Source organism: Oncorhynchus mykiss, chromosome 15 (assembly GCF_057628025.1).
Source record: "Oncorhynchus mykiss isolate SJ-2025 chromosome 15, ASM5762802v1, whole genome shotgun sequence".
Lineage (NCBI taxonomy): Eukaryota > Metazoa > Chordata > Actinopteri > Salmoniformes > Salmonidae > Oncorhynchus > Oncorhynchus mykiss.
This window is the reverse complement of record NC_143036.1, coordinates 53766809-53784815: the sequence shown is the minus strand read 5'-3', so window position 1 is coordinate 53784815 and position 18007 is coordinate 53766809. Positions and strand designations below refer to the sequence as shown.

General features: G+C 44.6%; 3 protein-coding genes across 4 annotated transcripts; 2 read left to right on the top strand and 1 right to left on the bottom strand.

The window, feature by feature from the left end:
• The first annotated feature begins 345 nt into the window (after positions 1 to 345).
• Positions 346 to 2586, top strand: LOC110490246 (suppressor APC domain-containing protein 1). 2 transcript variants are annotated; one of them, XM_021563518.3, is made up of 4 exons: positions 346 to 708; positions 1534 to 1716; positions 1952 to 2116; positions 2298 to 2586. In XM_021563518.3, the coding sequence occupies exons 1-4, from the start codon at positions 607 to 609 to the stop codon at positions 2391 to 2393; spliced, it is 546 nt and encodes a 181-aa protein (XP_021419193.1). In that variant the 5' UTR covers positions 346 to 606; the 3' UTR covers positions 2394 to 2586. The 2 variants fall into 2 exon arrangements, with proteins under 2 accessions (XP_021419193.1, XP_090056463.1); XM_090200337.1 differs by having other exon boundaries at positions 371 to 708; positions 1534 to 1701.
• Positions 2587 to 5693: 3107 nt separating this feature from the next.
• On the bottom strand, positions 5694 to 6680 carry LOC149978106 (uncharacterized). The gene is made up of 2 exons (XM_090200336.1): positions 6544 to 6680; positions 5694 to 6276 (listed from the first exon to the last, which is right to left on the bottom strand). Exons 1-2 carry the CDS (start codon positions 6573 to 6575, stop codon positions 5730 to 5732), a joined length of 579 nt encoding a protein of 192 aa, XP_090056462.1. The 5' UTR covers positions 6576 to 6680; the 3' UTR covers positions 5694 to 5729.
• Positions 6681 to 7047: 367 nt separating this feature from the next.
• LOC110490244 (PR domain zinc finger protein 4) lies at positions 7048 to 17987 on the top strand. The gene is made up of 11 exons (XM_021563514.3): positions 7048 to 7131; positions 7850 to 7906; positions 8028 to 8143; positions 8262 to 8450; positions 8599 to 9333; positions 9532 to 9681; positions 11509 to 11627; positions 11774 to 11859; positions 11961 to 12511; positions 16473 to 16641; positions 16907 to 17987. The coding sequence occupies exons 3-11, from the start codon at positions 8029 to 8031 to the stop codon at positions 17253 to 17255; spliced, it is 2463 nt and encodes an 820-aa protein (XP_021419189.2). The 5' UTR covers positions 7048 to 7131; positions 7850 to 7906; position 8028; the 3' UTR covers positions 17256 to 17987.
• Positions 17988 to 18007: the final 20 nt, after the last annotated feature.

The following is an 18007-nucleotide window of genomic DNA, read 5'->3' as shown; positions in this document are numbered from 1 at the left end:
ACAGAACGGACCTGAAACTGTTTGCCTGAAACCAGGGATAACTCCTCACGACATGGCTACACCCGTTCAGTCTGCACTCCTCTGTTTCAATAGGGAATGTTTTTGATATAGTGTGTAGAACAGGGGAACAGAGGCTGCTGTCTCCATGCCTGTGTCACCCCCCCCCCCCCCAGTCAAAAAATACGTCAGCCTCACTTTTCCAATTCCTGTTTTCTGTTTTCTGTCACTGCTGTCTTTTTTTCCCATTGCCTTGTTCAGTCCCCTCTACTGGATCTGTCAATAAGCCAGTCATGACAATGACACATGGAATTTTTCATTACCTTTCCCCAGGGCACTGTGGAGTTCACTACCCATGCCTCTTTCCACTCCTGTTCACACCCTCTCTCTCTCGGATTCTCTCCCTCTCTATTTGTTCCTGTCCTGTTCAGACGAAGCCTGCTGTGTTCCCTAGCTGGCTGTGCTGCTGTTAAGGGAGGAGTAGAGCTGTGTAGGATTGAGTAGGACAGCATATGACCGCGTAGAACAGTCTAGGGCTGTGTGTAGGGCTCTGTTAGGGCAGTGTAGGGCACGAGGGCTGTGTTGGGCTGGCAGAGGCAGGGCTCTCCCATGGCCTGCCCGCAGTGCCCGGCCCCTGGGTCCTACACCTCGGTTATCGTCCCTCTCCGGAGCAGCCTCTATAGCCTTGACGCCCTACGCTTCTACCTATGGGTGAGACCTGTGTGTGGGTTAGATCTGTGTGTGGGTTAGATCTGTGTGTGGGTTAGATCTGTGTGTGGGTTAGATCTGTGTGTGTGTGTGTGTGTGTGTGTGTGTGTGTGTGTGTGTGTGTGTGTGTGCGTGCGTGCGACAGACGTGCACAACGTGTCTCTGTCTAACTGACTGACTTAGCATTTGTACGGTACAGTACATTCTGCATATTACCAAAGTGAGTGTATCGAGACAGGAATGGCGTTGTGTGCATTTCACATGGCCTTATTTTACATAAGATTATGTAGGGAACTGCAGTTGTGATTATAGATGTTCAGTGTCTGTTCAACATGAAACGAGAGAGGGAGTTACAATGAGCTAATCACTTCCAAACGTTGTAAACACAAGCTATTGTATCGAGTTTGTATTGGGTGACAACACATTAGCCCCCAGCTTCCATCTGAAGCTTCTTTTGCACACAGAAGCCTACGCAATTACATTTTGCCATTGATTAAAATGACTCTATTCACTCCTTGTTTCTATGAGGTAGTTCTAGTTTCATGGATACAGGTCCATGTTTTGTCTTCTACGGCAGAGCAGCATGACTCCACAGCAACAGCCACCCCGATGACAAATTCCCACATGTTTAGTCCAGCTTCTCACAGCTTCCTGGCAAAAGCCTAAAATAGTATTACAGTTGCACAGTAGTAGGCTACTCATCTACACTCTATTTCCATGTCCAACAGAACATACTTGTAGCCGCACCAACTTCCCTTTCCAACACAAATCTCCTAAATGGAAAATTGAATTTGAATGCTGCCTAAATTTCACTTCTTGTTCTCTCAGATAAAGAGGCTGAAGGACTTGGAAAGGGAGAAGGACTCCCTGTGGGCCGGGCTGCAGGTTCTGGAGCAAGCCCGGCTCTGGTACCGACGCATACTGGAGGACAACAGAGCCAGGCAGGCTAACGTGTGCACCAGGGCTGGGGCTAGGGCAAAGGAGTGGGGAGGAGAGGTGTGGGGAGGAGCGGTGAGTTACTACAGCGAGATGGAGACTGTTTTACACAGATAGACATAGATACAGAACTTGGCAAAATTGTTCTCCATGTTGGCACCAACAGTAAAAATGAGTAGTCTAACTAGAATTTGATCTAGGAATTGTATGCCTTGGCAAGCTGAGCTATGTCTATGACTTTACAAGCGTGCAAACGTTGTTAAACCATCCTGTTGATATTAAACATCTCACCTCTCAACACTCTGTACAGGGGGCGTCATCGTGCCTCCTGAGGTCTCAGATCCAGAGGGTGAATGGATCTCTGGGTAGTCTGATGAGTATGCCCAACGTAATCAGCTGTCCCTCCTCTCCAAAGAGGAACGGGGTGGAAGTATCAGACAGTGAGCTACGGTGGCAGAACACGGTGCTGGTACAGGTGAGAGAGAACCCCTTCAGTATCTTTATCCTTGATCTCCAACCCTGGTCTTGGAGAGCTAACGGGTGTGCTGGCTTGTTTATTTCACAGCCTACCACTAAAGCATCCTCCTTCAGTTCTTTTGATTCATGTTGGTTGGTAGGTGGAGGAGGCCATTTTTCACATGTTTTTATTTTGGCAGGAGGTGAGTGAGAAGAATGTTAAAATCTCCCTGTTGGAGCGGGAGAGAGACAGCCTTTTGCAAGAGCTGAGTCTGCGTCTGGGTGTAGAAGTGTAGTGGCCATCCTGACTGAGTTGTTTGTACACTGCTATCAAGCCCATTTCACTGCTATCGCACATGGACACACACGTGACTAAGTACTGCCTCATAACTCTTCAACTAAAGTTCTTCAATGTCATGATTTCATTGTCTCTCACCACTGTAAATATGTTTGAAAAATAATCATTCAATATACTGTATGTACAAAGACTATGAGTGTGTTATTGTCTCTTTGTCTTGTTCAGTCCTGTGGAATGGTTTGCTGAATAACCAGACTGACATGTAGGATCATCCCCTCAGGCTTGGGTCCTCACCTTCCAAACTGATATGCAAATGCCAAGTGGTCTTAGCCTAATTATGTAGGTCTGTCTATTGGACATGTACCACCTGTGAAACACGGAGCAAAACCAAATATCCCCAGAAGGGGGCAGTAGACCCTCAGCTATGCATATGCTGCAGTTCAAAATCTACAATCAAAACAAGCAGAGAGACAAACTATAATATTTTAATGATTGTCCAGTTATATGATTAAAAACAAAATGAGATTGAAAAGGCCATCTGTATCTCCAAGAACACTGCAATCTGATACACCAACTGCGATCTGATACACCAGATTTGTCTCTGAGCAGTAGCCAGTAGCCAGTACCCAGCCAGCACCCTGTACCCTCCTCTCTGTCTCCGTTCATCACAGTTCACATTTCCGCCACAAGCCTGTGAGGTTTCTGTCGATACACGTTACCGCTCCTCCGCTGGTGGTCCCGCACTGATGTTGCCTCAGCTGATAAGACTTATCTAGCCTCTCTATCACTGACACATGTCTGGCTCACACACACACACACACACACACACACACACACACACACACACACACCCACCTCATGGGGATAAACACACTTAGGCAGCCATGCCCTGCAGTCCATCTATTTGCACAAACACTATCAGACTAAATATCATTCCCCTTCTGGCTTTTATGGGCTATCATGAACAGGAGCTTTGGGAATGTTGCTTTGGGAATACTAGTGCAGTCTACTATTTGGCAGCAGCCTTATTTATCTAACGTTTTAGTACTTCCTTATGTTTTCTTCCTACTCCTAGATGTGGACCAATAATCTTGTTGTGGGTGATCTTCATCAAATAGAGAGAATGGCGGTGTCATTGTCCCCCAGAGAGTGTTTATCCTGCACCGATACCGGCCCAGTGTCTCTGCTCATTTTTTTGGGGCCCAGAGAAGTCATGTTACAGTTGTTTGTCTGCGTTTGGAATTATACATATCCCACCAAAGATGTATAGTTCTCCCGCAAAGAGAGCGAGAGAAGCATGGCACCGGGACGGACATACCCACGCACTGCACGTTTACCAAGGTATGTGCTATCGTTGGCCAAAGCTTTCAGATTACTCCGACCGCCTGAAACTCACATTTGAAAAGCACCTATTGGACTGAGAGAGGAGGCTTTGCGCAGTCAGCTAGGCCAAGGAAAGTTGAATGCTGCTGAATTGTCACACCAACACATCAAATACAGTATGTTGCACCAAAGGTGTACATTTCTTTGGCCAAACAATACTGATAAAATCTGCTTTGCATTGGAATACAACCACATCCAAACCTTTTGTAACGACAAGAAAACAATTAATTGCACGTCTCTGAGCAACCAAGGAATGTGTTTGACTGTGATTAAAATCTCTGTGGGAAAAAGAAAACATCCGTTACGGAACGTGCTTTCATATGAGTAGCTCCTGTTCCCTCTCGACAGGCTGCCACTGAACCAGCAAGGCCCTGGGTACCAGCACTCTGCTAATTATTGGTTCTAATTCACACTGCAGAGCCAAACAACCTTTTATTGAGGATGTCACGCTTCTATGACACTGACAATCATTCTTCCTTGCCAGCATGGTTCATTGACTATCAACTCTGCTGGTCTCCCACTTAATCTATCCTGTACCTGTTGGGATTTGTTTTCTTATTCTGTGGTTTTCCTTGAGAAGTATTGATTTTAATCTATGGCTTTCCTCTTAAGAAGAATTAGGATATACGTGCACCTACTTCCCTGCAGGTCTGTAGAGGTGTGAAATGTAAACAGATACATAGCTGGATGGCTTTCTCTCAGGTGCTGAGGGTTTTTAATGCATTCCACATTCTATTAGGATGGAGAACTTCCTACACACCCTCAGATGGCACCCTCAGATGGCACCCTCAGATGGTCACTACCTTTGAAGTTCTCAGGAAGTCCAAATATACTTCACAGGGGGTCAAAATTAATTTCTATAATCTCCAAGATGTGTTTATCTCCAAGATGTGTTACAGTAAAACAGTGTGTTGTGTTTGCATCAACAAAGTCCTGTGTATTTTCTTTTCTTGGCTGCCTGGCAATATCAGATAATGGATGTGTTTGTTTGTGACAACTGGATAATGGTGTCCATTTTATTAACAAAATGATACTGAAAATACTGTACGTCCTATTTTAATACTTGTTGTGATATGGTGTCCCAAAAGGGCGCCATACAAGGAAAATAAGTGTCACCTTTCATCACTGCCAAAGATTATGCTCAGAATTAATGAAAAAGTGTCAATCATCCACACATGATAAAGTGTGATAGATGTTAACCTATTAGTCAGAGTGTAGAGTGTAAACAGACATGAGATACACACTTCCAATGGATACGTCACTCCAGGCTCTCCTGTCCTCAAGGCATTGATGTTCGGGCCTACTCTCCCCTGGACTGAGTTCAAATTCTGAAAGGATGGATGACTCAAATCCACTTGCTTTCAGTCCATCACATCAGTGTCAAATAGTTAAGGATTAAACTTGATTAATTCTCTCAACCAAAAAAAGTCTGGAGATTTTTCTTCTCTCCAATCATCCTTTCACTGAGACACTGACACAGCGGAACGTGTCAAAAGGAATGTAGACCCAGACAATTATATCTCTAGTGACCTGTTTTTGACCTGGGAGTGATGAGATGACACTGTATATGTTCAATGCATTGCAAACCACGTACTGTACCTATGCAAAATATATTTGGGTTAAGGTGCCTCACACTGGTTTACAAAGGCAAACAACAATACCCTCGTCCCTGGGGCTGGCCTGGGATGCACTATCTCCGTGAGAGAAACAGTGCAACTTTTAACCTGATTTAGCATCTGATAGCAGGCTTTACAGAGTCCACGGTGTTCGTTGTCAAAATGCACTGTCTTGTGGCTTTTTGTCAAAATCAAGTGATCAACATGTTCATTGAAATGAATGATAGAGAGTACACAGCTCTTGGATATAACTTTCACGTGATTTTTCTGGAACAAACCTCAACAAGGATGCAATAAAGTGAAAGGAAATACAATTTATTCGTTTTTACACAGTTCTAGAAACTCAACTCTCCACTGTCGCTGTTCTTTGACTCGCCGTCGCTGTAGCATTCTGTCATCTTTGGCACGGGCGCACGGCTGCGCATCTCTCCAGGTGACATTTCAACTATCCCACCACCACTGGACACGTTGACATCTAACAGACTCTGCAAGTGTTTAATGTAGTATATTGCAGCACGAAGTGTCTCCACTTTGCTGAGTCTTTTGTCCTCGAACTCTTGGGGAAGATGCTCCCGGAGCCGTGCGTAACCCTCGTTTACGCAGCGCACCCGCTGCCGTTCCCTTTCGTTCCTTTTTCGAATGAACGCTGGTTCGAATGAATAGTCATAGACACCGATGTGCCTGTGGAATGGGAAATACGAGAGACTCCCTGCGAATCTCTGACCGTACACAGGATCCAGGTAGGTTGTTGTGTCCAGAGGAAAGGGCAGTCCACGCGTGCCCTTGTAATGCGCTATCTGGTGATCCATGGAGAGGCCGAGCGCTATGGGTCTGACATATGGCATGCGCTCAAATAATCCCTTCTTGTGGTCCGTCATCTCTCTGCAAAGAAAAAAATAATTTAGGGTTGATTTATGCTGGTTATATAGGCTATTCATTATAACACAAAACTCTCAGGTTAGCCTATCATCATGGAAACTATGAAACTCATCCCACCCATGGTTTAATTAGAAATTATAGGCTATTTCTAACTTTCATGCATCTTCATTTTCCCAACACCCAAAGCCTTCGAAATTACAGTGTTAAATACATGGCACAGACTAGAACATTCCCATTAATTCCACAATTGAATTCATGACCTGAGTTTACCTCGTCACAGAGTCTTCATAATCATCTCTCATCGTGCGTTATCTCCTTTCCCCGTTTATGTTTGTCTATTGAAGTATGCAGGTGAAATTGTAACCTGTTAGAAAACAAGTTGTCACATCCCCATTCCCTCTGTCTGTGACAATCTCTAGTTTTTGTTGGTTAATCATGCCAGGTGGGTGTGATCTTAAACTGGGCGGGGAGAAAGAGATATGCAACCCTTTCTCTCAAGACAAAACTACAGTGTGCTATGCATTTGAGTAGACATGTATTACTGAAAAATAATTGGGGATTTACTTTTGACAGCAAAAGGATAGTGGGGCCAATGGGAGATATAACTGTCAAACAAAAGCCAAGTCTAATTTGCATATCGAATAAGCATCCAATTAATTTAATTTAAGTTACATTTACAAAGTTGTGGACCTGTGCAGCCTAAAAACCTTTTTGTTAGGGTCCGTGATAAAAAATAAAAAAAACAGAGAGAGGCTTTGGCAAATGACCTCAGATCAGATGTTCATCCTGCAGCGCAGCTTCCTGCATGCGCATGCTCAGTGTGTCACGCTGTCATGGACCCGAAGAGGAAGCCTTTTGGTATTTTAGCTTTTGTTTTCATACAATTTTAACTTACTGTATGCTCCATTTTTATATATTGCATGAATATACAACATCGCAGCATTGTCTTTGAATCGTCAACGTGAGCTATACGCTCAAATGGGGATCGTAACGGGGTTTTTTTTAGGTCAAATTGTTAGTTTCTCTTGATTCTCGTTAACGCTATTCTTAGCATGCTAGCTAGATAGCCAGCTAACTACATTACCAATGGTATTCATGTGTAGTGAAAAGGTGCAATATGCGAGAATCGTTCCGCCTTTACCTAATAGTTGGCCTAATTTAAGTTTGTGACAAAACAAACAATGGATCGTGTAGAGAATAATTTCCCCATGTAAATCGCTGTGAAATATATATGAATTAAACCAGAAATATTGTACTTTCTGCTGTTTGACTTGCTTTCAATGAGTGACAGATCTATAAATCACATGTCTATGTGAATTTGGTCTGGTCGCCCAAAAAGTTACATCTTGCAGCTACTGTATGTGAAATTGGTCAGGTCCCCCAAAAAGTTACATATTGCTTACTTTGTTGATAGGGTCTCAGGGCAGTGGCTCTGATTTGGGACTGTAACATGTTCTATGAAAGATATATCTTGTTATTAGCTAGCTAACTTATGCATTGTCATATTTTGCTACATGTTTTGGTGAATGTGACATGAAGCACATTGATGATTGGTATCTGTGTCTATCCTCTCCAGCCAGCAGAATGCACACATTTCACACTATCTTGGATGAGCACACACTGCCGAAGTCAGGTATCCAACCACTGTGATAGACTTTCCACACACATTTTAATGTTTTTCTTTTGTCAGCCTCAAATGGGATATTACACAGCGTTTTCTAACACCTTAGACTTTTTTTTTGATTCCTTTCTAGAATGAATGACATGAACCTCAGCCCTGTTGGGATGGACCAGTTAAGTGTGCCCGCTGTGAGTGCCAGTCATCTGGGTCTACCCACCTCCCCAACACACAACCCCATCACTACACCAGGTAAAACACATTCACTTATCTGGTGAAACTACATTATCTTAATTTGTTTACATATTTATGGCAATTATAGTTGTTGATACAATGGTCGATACATTCGTTTTGTCCCCCTTTACTTCAGGCATGTCTGTGGCTATACCCAGCCTGGGGCCCTCTCTTGGGTCTCTGCCCTCTGCTCTGTCGCTCATGCTGCCAATGGGTCCTCTTGGTGACCGAGGGGTCATGTGTGGCCTTCCAGAGAGGAACTACTCATTACCTCCCCCCCCCTACCCACACCTGGAGAGTAGCTACTTCAGACACATACTGCCAGGTAGGGCTGAGCACTTCTCTTCACCACGGTCTGTCATCTCCATTGTATCTCTTATGGATATCTTAAGGATTCATGGCATTACACCATGACACGTTTGCTGGTCTATATGTACATGGATTGGATATGATTTCTCTTTCTCTCTATCAAGGTATTCTGTCTTACCTGGCAGACCGGCCTCCCCCTCAGTACATTCACCCCAGCAGTCTGAACATGGACGGGACTCTCTCTGTGTCCAGCCAGAACCCCTCAGGGCTGGACCCTTACAGTGGCCCTGGAGGACCTCTGGAACAGGGCCTGGTGTCCCTGGACTCCCGTCAGGTCAGTGGCCAGGGAGACCTCCACCAGGGTGGGGGCCACGAGGTGCAGCTGGACTCCACAGGGCTGAACATGGAGTCCCGGGTCAGCAGCCCCATGTCCCCAGACAGGATGGGAGAGGACCTGGCCAACATGGAGGGGGTAGTGGGGGCTGAGAACCAACAGCAGCTGGGAGGGAGGGGCCAGAACCACGAGGGCCTGGGAAGAGTTGAGTCCTCTGGGGGCGTGATGCCCCTGCACGGGCCTGGCCTGGAGCTTCCTGTGGGGATGGAGCCAGAGCACCTAGGGGGCCGGGTGGGGAACTCAGGGGGAGGCGGTCTGGGGGAGTCTTTACACAGCTCAGGGGAGCTGAACTCTGGGGTGGTGAGTGTGGTGCTCACCCAGTCCCAGCTGGAGCCTGTGTCCCTCCATGGTCATTCGGGCATGGGCCTAGATCCGGTGAATGTGTCCCCCATCACGGCAGAGGTGTCCATGGGGCCAGAGAACAGCCTGTTGCTGGTCAACTCCACCCTGCAGCTGGAGGACTCCACCTCCAACAAGGAGAATATGGTCACTGCCTTCACCATCTGTGAGTAAGAGGGAAGAATGGCAGACATTTTTTTTGTGTTTACTTGCGCTGAGTTATTGCGCTGTAAGGAAAATTTTAGCTTGGTATTGTATAAAGCTCTCCCAGCTTACTGTTCTGTTCTTGTCATCCATTGGAAGTCTTCGAACTTCTGATCTGTATATCTTTCTTAACTTGTTGTTATGTTGCGTTTGTGAACAGGGTGTACGCTGTGTGAGCGCTCGTATCCCTCCGACTGCCCAGAGCACGGCCCAGTCACCTTTATCCCTGACACGCCCATCCAGAGCAGAGCCCGCCTCTCCCTGCCTCGTCCGCTCTGCCTCCGCATCTCTGTAGCTGATGAGCCTTTTGGTATGGAAACCGCTGTGGAAGATGCAAATTCGCTTCTAATGTCCTGACTCTCCATCTGTTTTCATGTGTCCTTTCAATTTTATTGCTTATTCACTGAGTGTACAAATCATTGAGAACACCTTCCTAATATCGAGTGATTAGAACAGCCACAATTCATCGGGGCATGGACTCTACAAGGTGTCAAGTGTTCCTCAGGGATGCTGGCCCTTGTTGACTCCAACGCTTCCCACAGTTGTTTCAAGTTGGCTTGATGTCCTTTGTGTGGTGGACCATTCTTCATATTTTAAACTGTTGAGCGTGAAAAACCCAGTAGCGTTGCCGTTGTAGACACAAACTGGTGCGCCTGGCACCGACTACCATACCCTGTTCAAAGGCAGACATCTTTTATATTGCCTATTCGCCCTCTGAATGGCACACATACACAATCCATGTCTCAATTGTCTCAAGGCTTTAAACTCCTTCGTTAACCTGTCTCCTCCTCTTCATCTACACTGGTTTAAGTGGATTTAACAAGTGGTGTCAATAAGGGATCATATCTTTCACCTTGAGTCACCTGGCCAGTATATGTCATGGAAAGAGCAGGTGTTCTTAATGTTTTGTACACTCAGTGTATATTGATTTGGACATTTCCATGTAAAAGGACCCATAAGCACCAACGTGAAGTTCATAGAAGCATTTAAAATTGTGTGTCAAATGAAAGCCAAGAGTCAATATATATATTTTACATGAATGCATATATACATTTTTCGACCATGTTCCCTCCTAAAATGGTTGAATAAGCAAAGGCTTTGATTTCTGGTCAAACAGAGGGAAAGTAGGTCTTAGAAAACCTCTACCAGGAAAAAGTCTTAATAGGTATTAGAAATAGATTAAAAACACAATAATGATGAAGACCCCTGCCAACTAATGTCAACACTTATATTTGGTTTTGGTGACTTTTCCCTGCCTTCTGTATGTTTAGAAAACATTTTGTGCCTTGAAATTACGTTTCCAAAAACCTGTCTCTTTTGCGATATGTTCTCATTTCTCTCCCCAATGAGGAGGGATGACCATGAAAATGTAGACATATCAATTAGTTAGTGTTTTTACTGATATTTTGTTTAGGAATGATTCATTGATTAAAACAGTAGTGTACAGTACAGGAATGTATAGTTCAGTAGTGTACAGTACAGGAATGTATAGTTCAGTAGAGTACAGTACAGGAATGTATAGTTCAGTAGTGTACAGTACAGGAATGTATAGTTCAGTAGTGTACAGTACTGGAATGTATAGTTCAGTAGTGTACAGTACAGGAAAGTATAGTTCAGTAGTGTACAGTACAGGAATGTATAGTTCAGTAGAGTACAGTACAGGAATGTATAGTTCAGTAGAGTACAGTACAGGAATGTATAGTTCAGTAGAGTACAGTACAGGAATGTATAGTTCAGTAGAGTACAGTACAGGAATGTATAGTTCAGTAGAGTACAGTACAGGAATCTATAGTTCAGTAGTTTACAGTACAGGAATGTATAGTTCAGTAGTTTACAGTACAGGAAAGTATAGTTCAGTGAACACTAGATTTGAGTACACTAATGTACTGAACTTTACTATACTTTACTGAACTCTGTATTGAACTGTACTGTGCTCTACTCTACTCTGAGCTCGACTGTATGGTAATGTACTCTACTGTGTTTGCCACACATTTTAAGTGAAACATCTGAGTCTCAGCGCTACTCTATTCCGTTACTGTGGAATTGCCCATTCAAAAACAACTTACAGCTTGTTTGCCCATCATTAATATATCTGTGTGTGTGTGTGTGTGTGTGTGTGTGTGTCTCTCTCTCTAAGGAGTGTTTGCTCGGGACATCATACCTCCCAGGACCTGCTTTGGACCCATGGTGGGTCAGCACTGTAGCAACGTAGACCTGCAAGACTGGCCAGACAAGGACACCCCTCAGATATGGAAGGTCAGTGGCTTACAACATCCACATCTCCTCATTTAGATTTCAGATGACCTTATCGTAGAATTGCATGTGAGTCAATGAAATGCTATGTCAATTATTTGGATGAAGGGAGGCACCATTCTGACCAGTAGATGGCGGTGTTGTTTCAGATGTTCCACAACAACGTGCTGGAGTTCTGTATCGTGACCACAGATGAGAATGAATGCAACTGGATGATGTTTGTACGCAAGGCAAGGTAATTATCACTTAGTGAAGCAATCTCATGCATTTGGCTCAGTGTTATTATTTTTTATCCAAAATGGCTGCCACTCAGATATGTGGTGTCTCTGTGAGCAGGACCAGAGAGGAGCAGAACCTGGTGGCCTACCCTGACAACGGGAAGCTGTTCTTCTGCACGTCCACTGAGATCCTCCCAGACCAGGAGCTGCTCTTCTACTACACCAGGGACTACTGCAGGCAGATGGGGGTCCCTCAGGTCCCAGAGGGCCAGGTGTGCCAGTGCGGCAAAGAGTGCCAGTCCTTCGCCGAGCTCAAGTCCCACCTGAGCAGCCACAACAACCACGGCCATTCCCACAGCCCCAGCCAGGACCACCACCAGGAGGGCAAGCTGCCCAGCGGTACCTCCATCTCCTCCTCATCCCCCTGGGCCTGCCACTCCCACAACAGCAGCCTCTCTCATAACACTAACAACTCTGGCTCCAACACACACAGACACTCGCTTGAGAGGAAGTACAAGTGCAGTATGTGCTCGCGGGCGTTCACCACGTCCACTAAGCTCAACGTGCACTTCATGGGACACGTGGGGATGAAGCCGCACAAGTGTGAATACTGCAGCAAGGCCTTCAGTGATCCGAGCAACCTGAGGATGCACCTCAAGATACACACAGGTAGGGGATGGGTGGCGTGGCCTACACTCACACGTTCACACATACACATTGACATGGGATCTCTCAACATAGCAGCTTAGCATTTTCTGTATCAGTCTCTGTGTTTTTAGATGAGTTACGATATTATTGAAGGCGTTTTAAAACACATGATGGTTCTACTGTATACAATACCAGTCAAAAGTTTGGACACCTACTCATTCATGTGTTTTTCTTTACTTTAACTATTTTCTACATTGTAGAATAATAGTGAAGACATCAAAACTATGAAATAACATATATGGAATTATGTAGTAACCAAAGAAGTGTTAAACAAATCAAAATATATTTTCTATTTTCTATTCTTCAAAGTAGCCAGCCTTTGCCTTGATGACAGCTTTGCACACTCTTGGCATTCTCTCAACCAGCTTCACCTGGAATGTATTTCCAACAGTCTTGAAGGAGTTCCCACATATGCTGAGTACTTGTTGGCTGCTTTTCCTTCACTCTGAGATCCAACTCATCCCAAACCATCTCCATTGGGTTGAGGTCGGGTGATTGTGGAGGCTTGGTTATCTGATGCTGCACCATCACTCTCCTTGGTCAAATAGCCCTTACACAACCTGGAGGTGTGTTGGGTCATTGTCCTGTTGAAAAATGATAGTCCCACTAAGCACAAACCAGATGGGATGGCGTATCGCTACAGAATGCTGTGGTAGCCATGCTGGTTAAGTGTGCCTTGAATTCTAAATAAATCACACAGTGTCACCGGCAAAGCACCCCCACACCATTACACCACCTCCTTCATGCTTCATGGTGGGAACCACACATGCCGAGCTCATCTGTTCACCTACTCTGCGTCTCACAAAGACACGGCGGTTGGAACCAAAAATCTCAAATTTGGACTCTTCAGACCAAAGGACAGAATTCCCCCGGTTTAATGTTCATTGCTCTTGTTTCTTCGCCCAAGCAAGTCTCTTCTTATCAGTGTCCTTTTAATAAACTTTTCAGAAATTCGACCATGAATGCCTGATTCACTCAGTCCCCTCTAAACAGTTGTTGAGATGTGTCTGTTACTTGAACTTTGTGAAGCATTTATTTGAGCTGCAATTTATGAGGCTGGTAACTCTAATGACCTTATCCTCTGCAGGAGAGGTAACCCTGGGTCTTCCTTTCCTGTGACGGTCCTCATGAGCCAGTTTCAACATAGCGCTTGATGGTTTTTGCGACTACACTTGAAGTCATTTTTCGTCATTGACTGACCTTCGTGTCTTAAAGTAATGGTGGAATGTCGTTTTTCTTTGCTTATTTGAGCTGTTCTTGCCATAATATGGACTTGGACTTTTACCAAATAGGGCTATCTTCTGTATACCACCTTTACCTTGTCACAACACAACTGATTGTCTCAAACGCATTAAGAAGGAAAGAAATTTCACAAATTAATTTTTAACAAGGCACACCTGTTCATCGAAATGCATTCCAGGTGACTACCTCATGAATCTACGGCTGGCCATGCTTTCCACCTGGCTACCCCTACCCAGGACAACAGCCCTGCATCCCCCACAGCAATTTGCCCAAGCTTCCCCCAATTCTCCTTCACCCAAATCCAGATAGCCGATGTTCTGAAAAGCTGCAAAATCTGGACCCCTACAAATCAGCCGGGCTAGGCAATCTGGACCCTCTCTTTCTAAAATTATCTGCTGCAATTGTTACAACCCCTATTACTAGCCTGTTCAACCTCTTTCGTATCGTCTGAGATCCCCAAAGATTGGAAAGCAGCTGCGGTCACCCCCTCTTCAAAGGGGGGGACACTCTTAACCCAAACTGCTACAGACCTATATCTATCCTACCCTGCCTTTCTAAGGTCTTCGAAAGCCAAGTCAACAAACAGATTACCGACCATTTTGAATCTCACCATACCTTCTCTCCTATGCAATCTGGTTTCAGAGCTGGTCATGGGTGCACCTCAGCCACGCTCAAGGTCCTAAACGATATCTTAACCGCCATCGATAAGAAACATTACTGTGCAGCCGTATTCATTGATCTGGCCAAGGCTTTCGACTCTGTCAATCACCACATCCTCATCGGCAGACTCGACAGCCTTGGTTTCTCAAATGATTGCCTCGCCTGGTTCACCAACTACTTCTCTGATAGAGTTCAGTGTGTCAAATCGGAGGGTCTGCTTTCCGGACCTCTGGCAGTCTCTATGGAGGTGCCACAGGGTTCCATTCTTGGACCGACTCTCTTATCTGTATACATCAATGATGTCGCTGTTGCTGCTGATGAGTCTCTGATCCACCTCTACGCAGACGACACCATTCTGTATATTTCTGGCCCTTCTTTGGACACTGTGTTAACAATCCTCCAGGCAAGCTTCAATGCCATACAACTCTCCTTCCGTGGCCTCCAATTGCTCTTAAATACAAGTAAAACTAAATGCATGCTCTTCAACCGATCGCTGCCTGCACCTGCCCGCCTGTCCAACATCACTACTCTGGACGGCTCTGACTTAGAATACGTGGACAACTACAAATACCTAGGTGTCTGGTTAGACTGTAAACTCTCCTTCCAGACCCACATCAAACATCACCAATCCAAAGTTAAATCTAGAATTGGCTTCCTATTTCGCAACAAAGCATCCTTCACTCATGCTGCCAAACATACCCTTGTAAAACTGACCATCCTACCAATCCTCGACTTCGGCGATGTCATTTACAAAATAGCCTCCAATACCCTACTCAACAAATTGGATGCAGTCTATCACAGTGCAATCCGCTTTGTCACCAAAGCCCTATATACTACCCACCATTGCGACCTGTACGCTCTCGTTGGCTGGCCCTCGCTTCATACTCGTCGCCAAACCCACTGGCTCCATGTCATCTACAAGACCCTGCTAGGTAAAGTTAACCCCCCTGCTAGGTAAAGTTAACCCCCCTTATCTCAGCTCGCTGGTCACCATAGCATCACCCACCTGTAGCACGCGCTCCAGTAGGTATATCTCTCTGGTCACCCCCAAAACCAATTCTTTCTTTGGCCACCTCTCCTTACAGTTCTCTGCTGCCAATGACTGGAACGAACTACAAAAATCTCTGAAACTGGAAACACTTATCTCCCTCACTAGCTTTAAGCACCAACTGTCAGAGCAGCTCACATATTACTGCACCTGTACATAGCCCACCTATAATTTAGCCCAAACAACTACCTCTTTCCCTACTGTATTTATTTTATTTATTTATTTATTTTGCTCCTTTGCACCCCATTATTTGTATTTCTACTTTGCACATTCTTCCACTGCAAATCTACCATTCCAGTGTTTTCATCATCCCCATACTGTTATTTATTTTTTGCTCCTTTGCACCCCAGTGTCTCTACCTGCATATTAATCTGCTGCACGTCTATCACTCCAGTGTTTAATTACTAAATTGAAATGATTTTGACACTATGGCCTATTTATTGCCTTACGTCCCTTATCTTACCTCATTTGCACACACTGTTTATAGACTTTTCTATTGTGTTATAGACTGTATGTTTTGTTTATTCTATGTGTGACTCTGTGTTGTTGTTTGTGTCGCACTTCTTTGCTTTATCTTGGCCAGGTCGCAGTTGTAAATGGGAACTTGTACTCAACTGCCTACCTGGTTAAATAAAGGTGAAGTAAAAATAAAATCTAGTTGAGAGAATGCCAAGAGTGTGCAAAGCTGTCATCAAGGCAAAGCGTGGCTGCTTTTAAGAATCTCAAATATAAAATAAATTTTGATTTGTTTTAACACTTTTTTTTTGTTGGTTACTACACGATTCCATATGTGCTATTTCATAGTTTTGATGTCTTCACTATTATTCTACAATGTAGAAAATAGTAAAAACAAAGAAAAACCCTTGAATGAGTAGGTGTGTCCCAACTTGACTGGCACTGTATAAGGTGTATATGGTCTACATATGCTTCTCGTATAGGTTTTACTCACTCTAACCTCAGGTGCTCCCACAGGTCAGAAGAACTACAGGTGTAATGTGTGTGAGAAGTCGTTCACTCAGAAGGCCCACATGGCGTCTCATATGGTGATTCACACGGGGGCCAAGAACTTCAAGTGTGACCTGTGTGACAGGATGTTCATCAGGAAGCAGGACCTCAAGCAGCACATGTTCACACATACACAGTAAGTTTAAACTTAAGCAAGCTATTGACATGAGTGGTATGAGAAAAGTATTGGTTCCAGTCAATAGCCTGTAACCAGGGCCCAAGGTTTCTGCCCGGGTCACATGGCCAGGGAAAACTCCTGGACATAAGACATATTGGTAAACACATTTTATGAAGTGTCTGGATTTCCATCAGTCTATTTTCCTCTGTTTTTATCACCATTTCGCCTTCTCTCCCTCTACTCTTTTCTCCACCCCTCTCCCATCATCATTCCCAATGCACAGAGAGCGTCAGATCCACTGCCCCAAGTGTGACAAACATTTCTTGAGGACCAACCACCTGAAGAAGCACATGAACTCCCATGAGGGCCGCCGGGACTACATCTGTGAGAAGTGTGAGAAGGGCTTCCTCACCAAATACCACCTCACCAGACACCTCAAGATCTGCAAAGGCCCCAAGACTGACCGAGGGGCCCAGGAAGAGGAGGGGGAGGAAGAGGATGATGAAGAAGATGATGATGATGATGATGAAGAGGAAGGAGAGGGAGTCGAGAGACTGATAGATCCAGATAGCAGAGAAGACTGTGGGTTAGAGGGATATGATTCTGAGAAACCTTTGTCCCCACACAATTGACTGTGACCTCAATGTGCCATTACTAGAAATGCTAATTTATTTACTTATTTTTAACTGTTAGTTTGTTTTGCCAAAATCTCATTTGTTGCGTCAGGTTCAGGTTTATTTTCAAATATCAGTTTAACATTGGGCACAATCAAACAAGGATAATCCAGATTTTGATGTAGAGGTATTGTATGTGCTTAGGCTTCATGTTTTATTTCTTCAGGTACATTTCCCTTGCCTAACAGCTAATCAATTGTTTTCCCGCTGCTCTATCATCGCTCCATACATCAGTATGAAACTGCCATCCTTAGAAGTCGTTTGTGCCGACGTGACATGATTCATGTAGGCTGGCTTTTGCCCAACCCATTGGTCACTGGGACCAATCAGAATGTGTTTGCATTCTTAAAGAGTCGGGGAGGAAAGCAAATTCAAGACTCATCATAGAGAACAAACGTTAGCTGGTGTGCCATTTGGCCGGAGCGATGTGGCTGGGTAGCCAGGCAATGATCATCCTAGAAAAAGTTATGTTTTAACTCAAAAGCCATGGCCTTTTAACACACAATAGTTATTTTTTTAACAGTTGTCATCTCTTTATGGAATAGATACTGAGTTTGAGTCTCTCTGGATGCTGACAGCTAGCTAGATGCTGGCTCTGCTGCTGGTTGAATGTTGAAGAGGTATTGTGATGTGTCGGCCACATCTTTTTGTATGTATGTACGTACAAATATATAAATGATGTAAAACGTCTGAATTCCTTATCGATTGTG

What these genes read in the sequence shown, in the direction of transcription:
- LOC110490244 (XM_021563514.3), top strand. Translation starts at nt 8,029, where the DNA reads ATGAATGACATGAACCTCAGCCCTGTTGGGATGGACCAGTTAAGTGTG. An exon ending in GCACCTCAAGATACACACAG is followed by an intron (nt 12,512 to 16,472) that starts GTAGGGGATGGG and finishes GTGCTCCCACAG; the next exon opens with GTCAGAAGAACTACAGGTGT. An exon ending in CACATGTTCACACATACACA is followed by an intron (nt 16,642 to 16,906) that starts GTAAGTTTAAAC and finishes CCCAATGCACAG; the next exon opens with AGAGCGTCAGATCCACTGCC.
- LOC149978106 (XM_090200336.1), bottom strand. Translation starts at nt 6,575, where the DNA reads ATGAGAGATGATTATGAAGACTCTGTGACGAG. An exon ending in TATGAAGACTCTGTGACGAG is followed by an intron (nt 6,277 to 6,543) that starts GTAAACTCAGGT and finishes TTTTCTTTGCAG; the next exon opens with AGAGATGACGGACCACAAGA.
- LOC110490246 (XM_021563518.3), top strand. Translation starts at nt 607, where the DNA reads ATGGCCTGCCCGCAGTGCCCGGCCCCTGGGTCCTACACCTCGGTTATC. An exon ending in CCCTACGCTTCTACCTATGG is followed by an intron (nt 709 to 1,533) that starts GTGAGACCTGTG and finishes TTGTTCTCTCAG; the next exon opens with ATAAAGAGGCTGAAGGACTT. An exon ending in GAGAGGTGTGGGGAGGAGCG is followed by an intron (nt 1,717 to 1,951) that starts GTGAGTTACTAC and finishes CACTCTGTACAG; the next exon opens with GGGGCGTCATCGTGCCTCCT.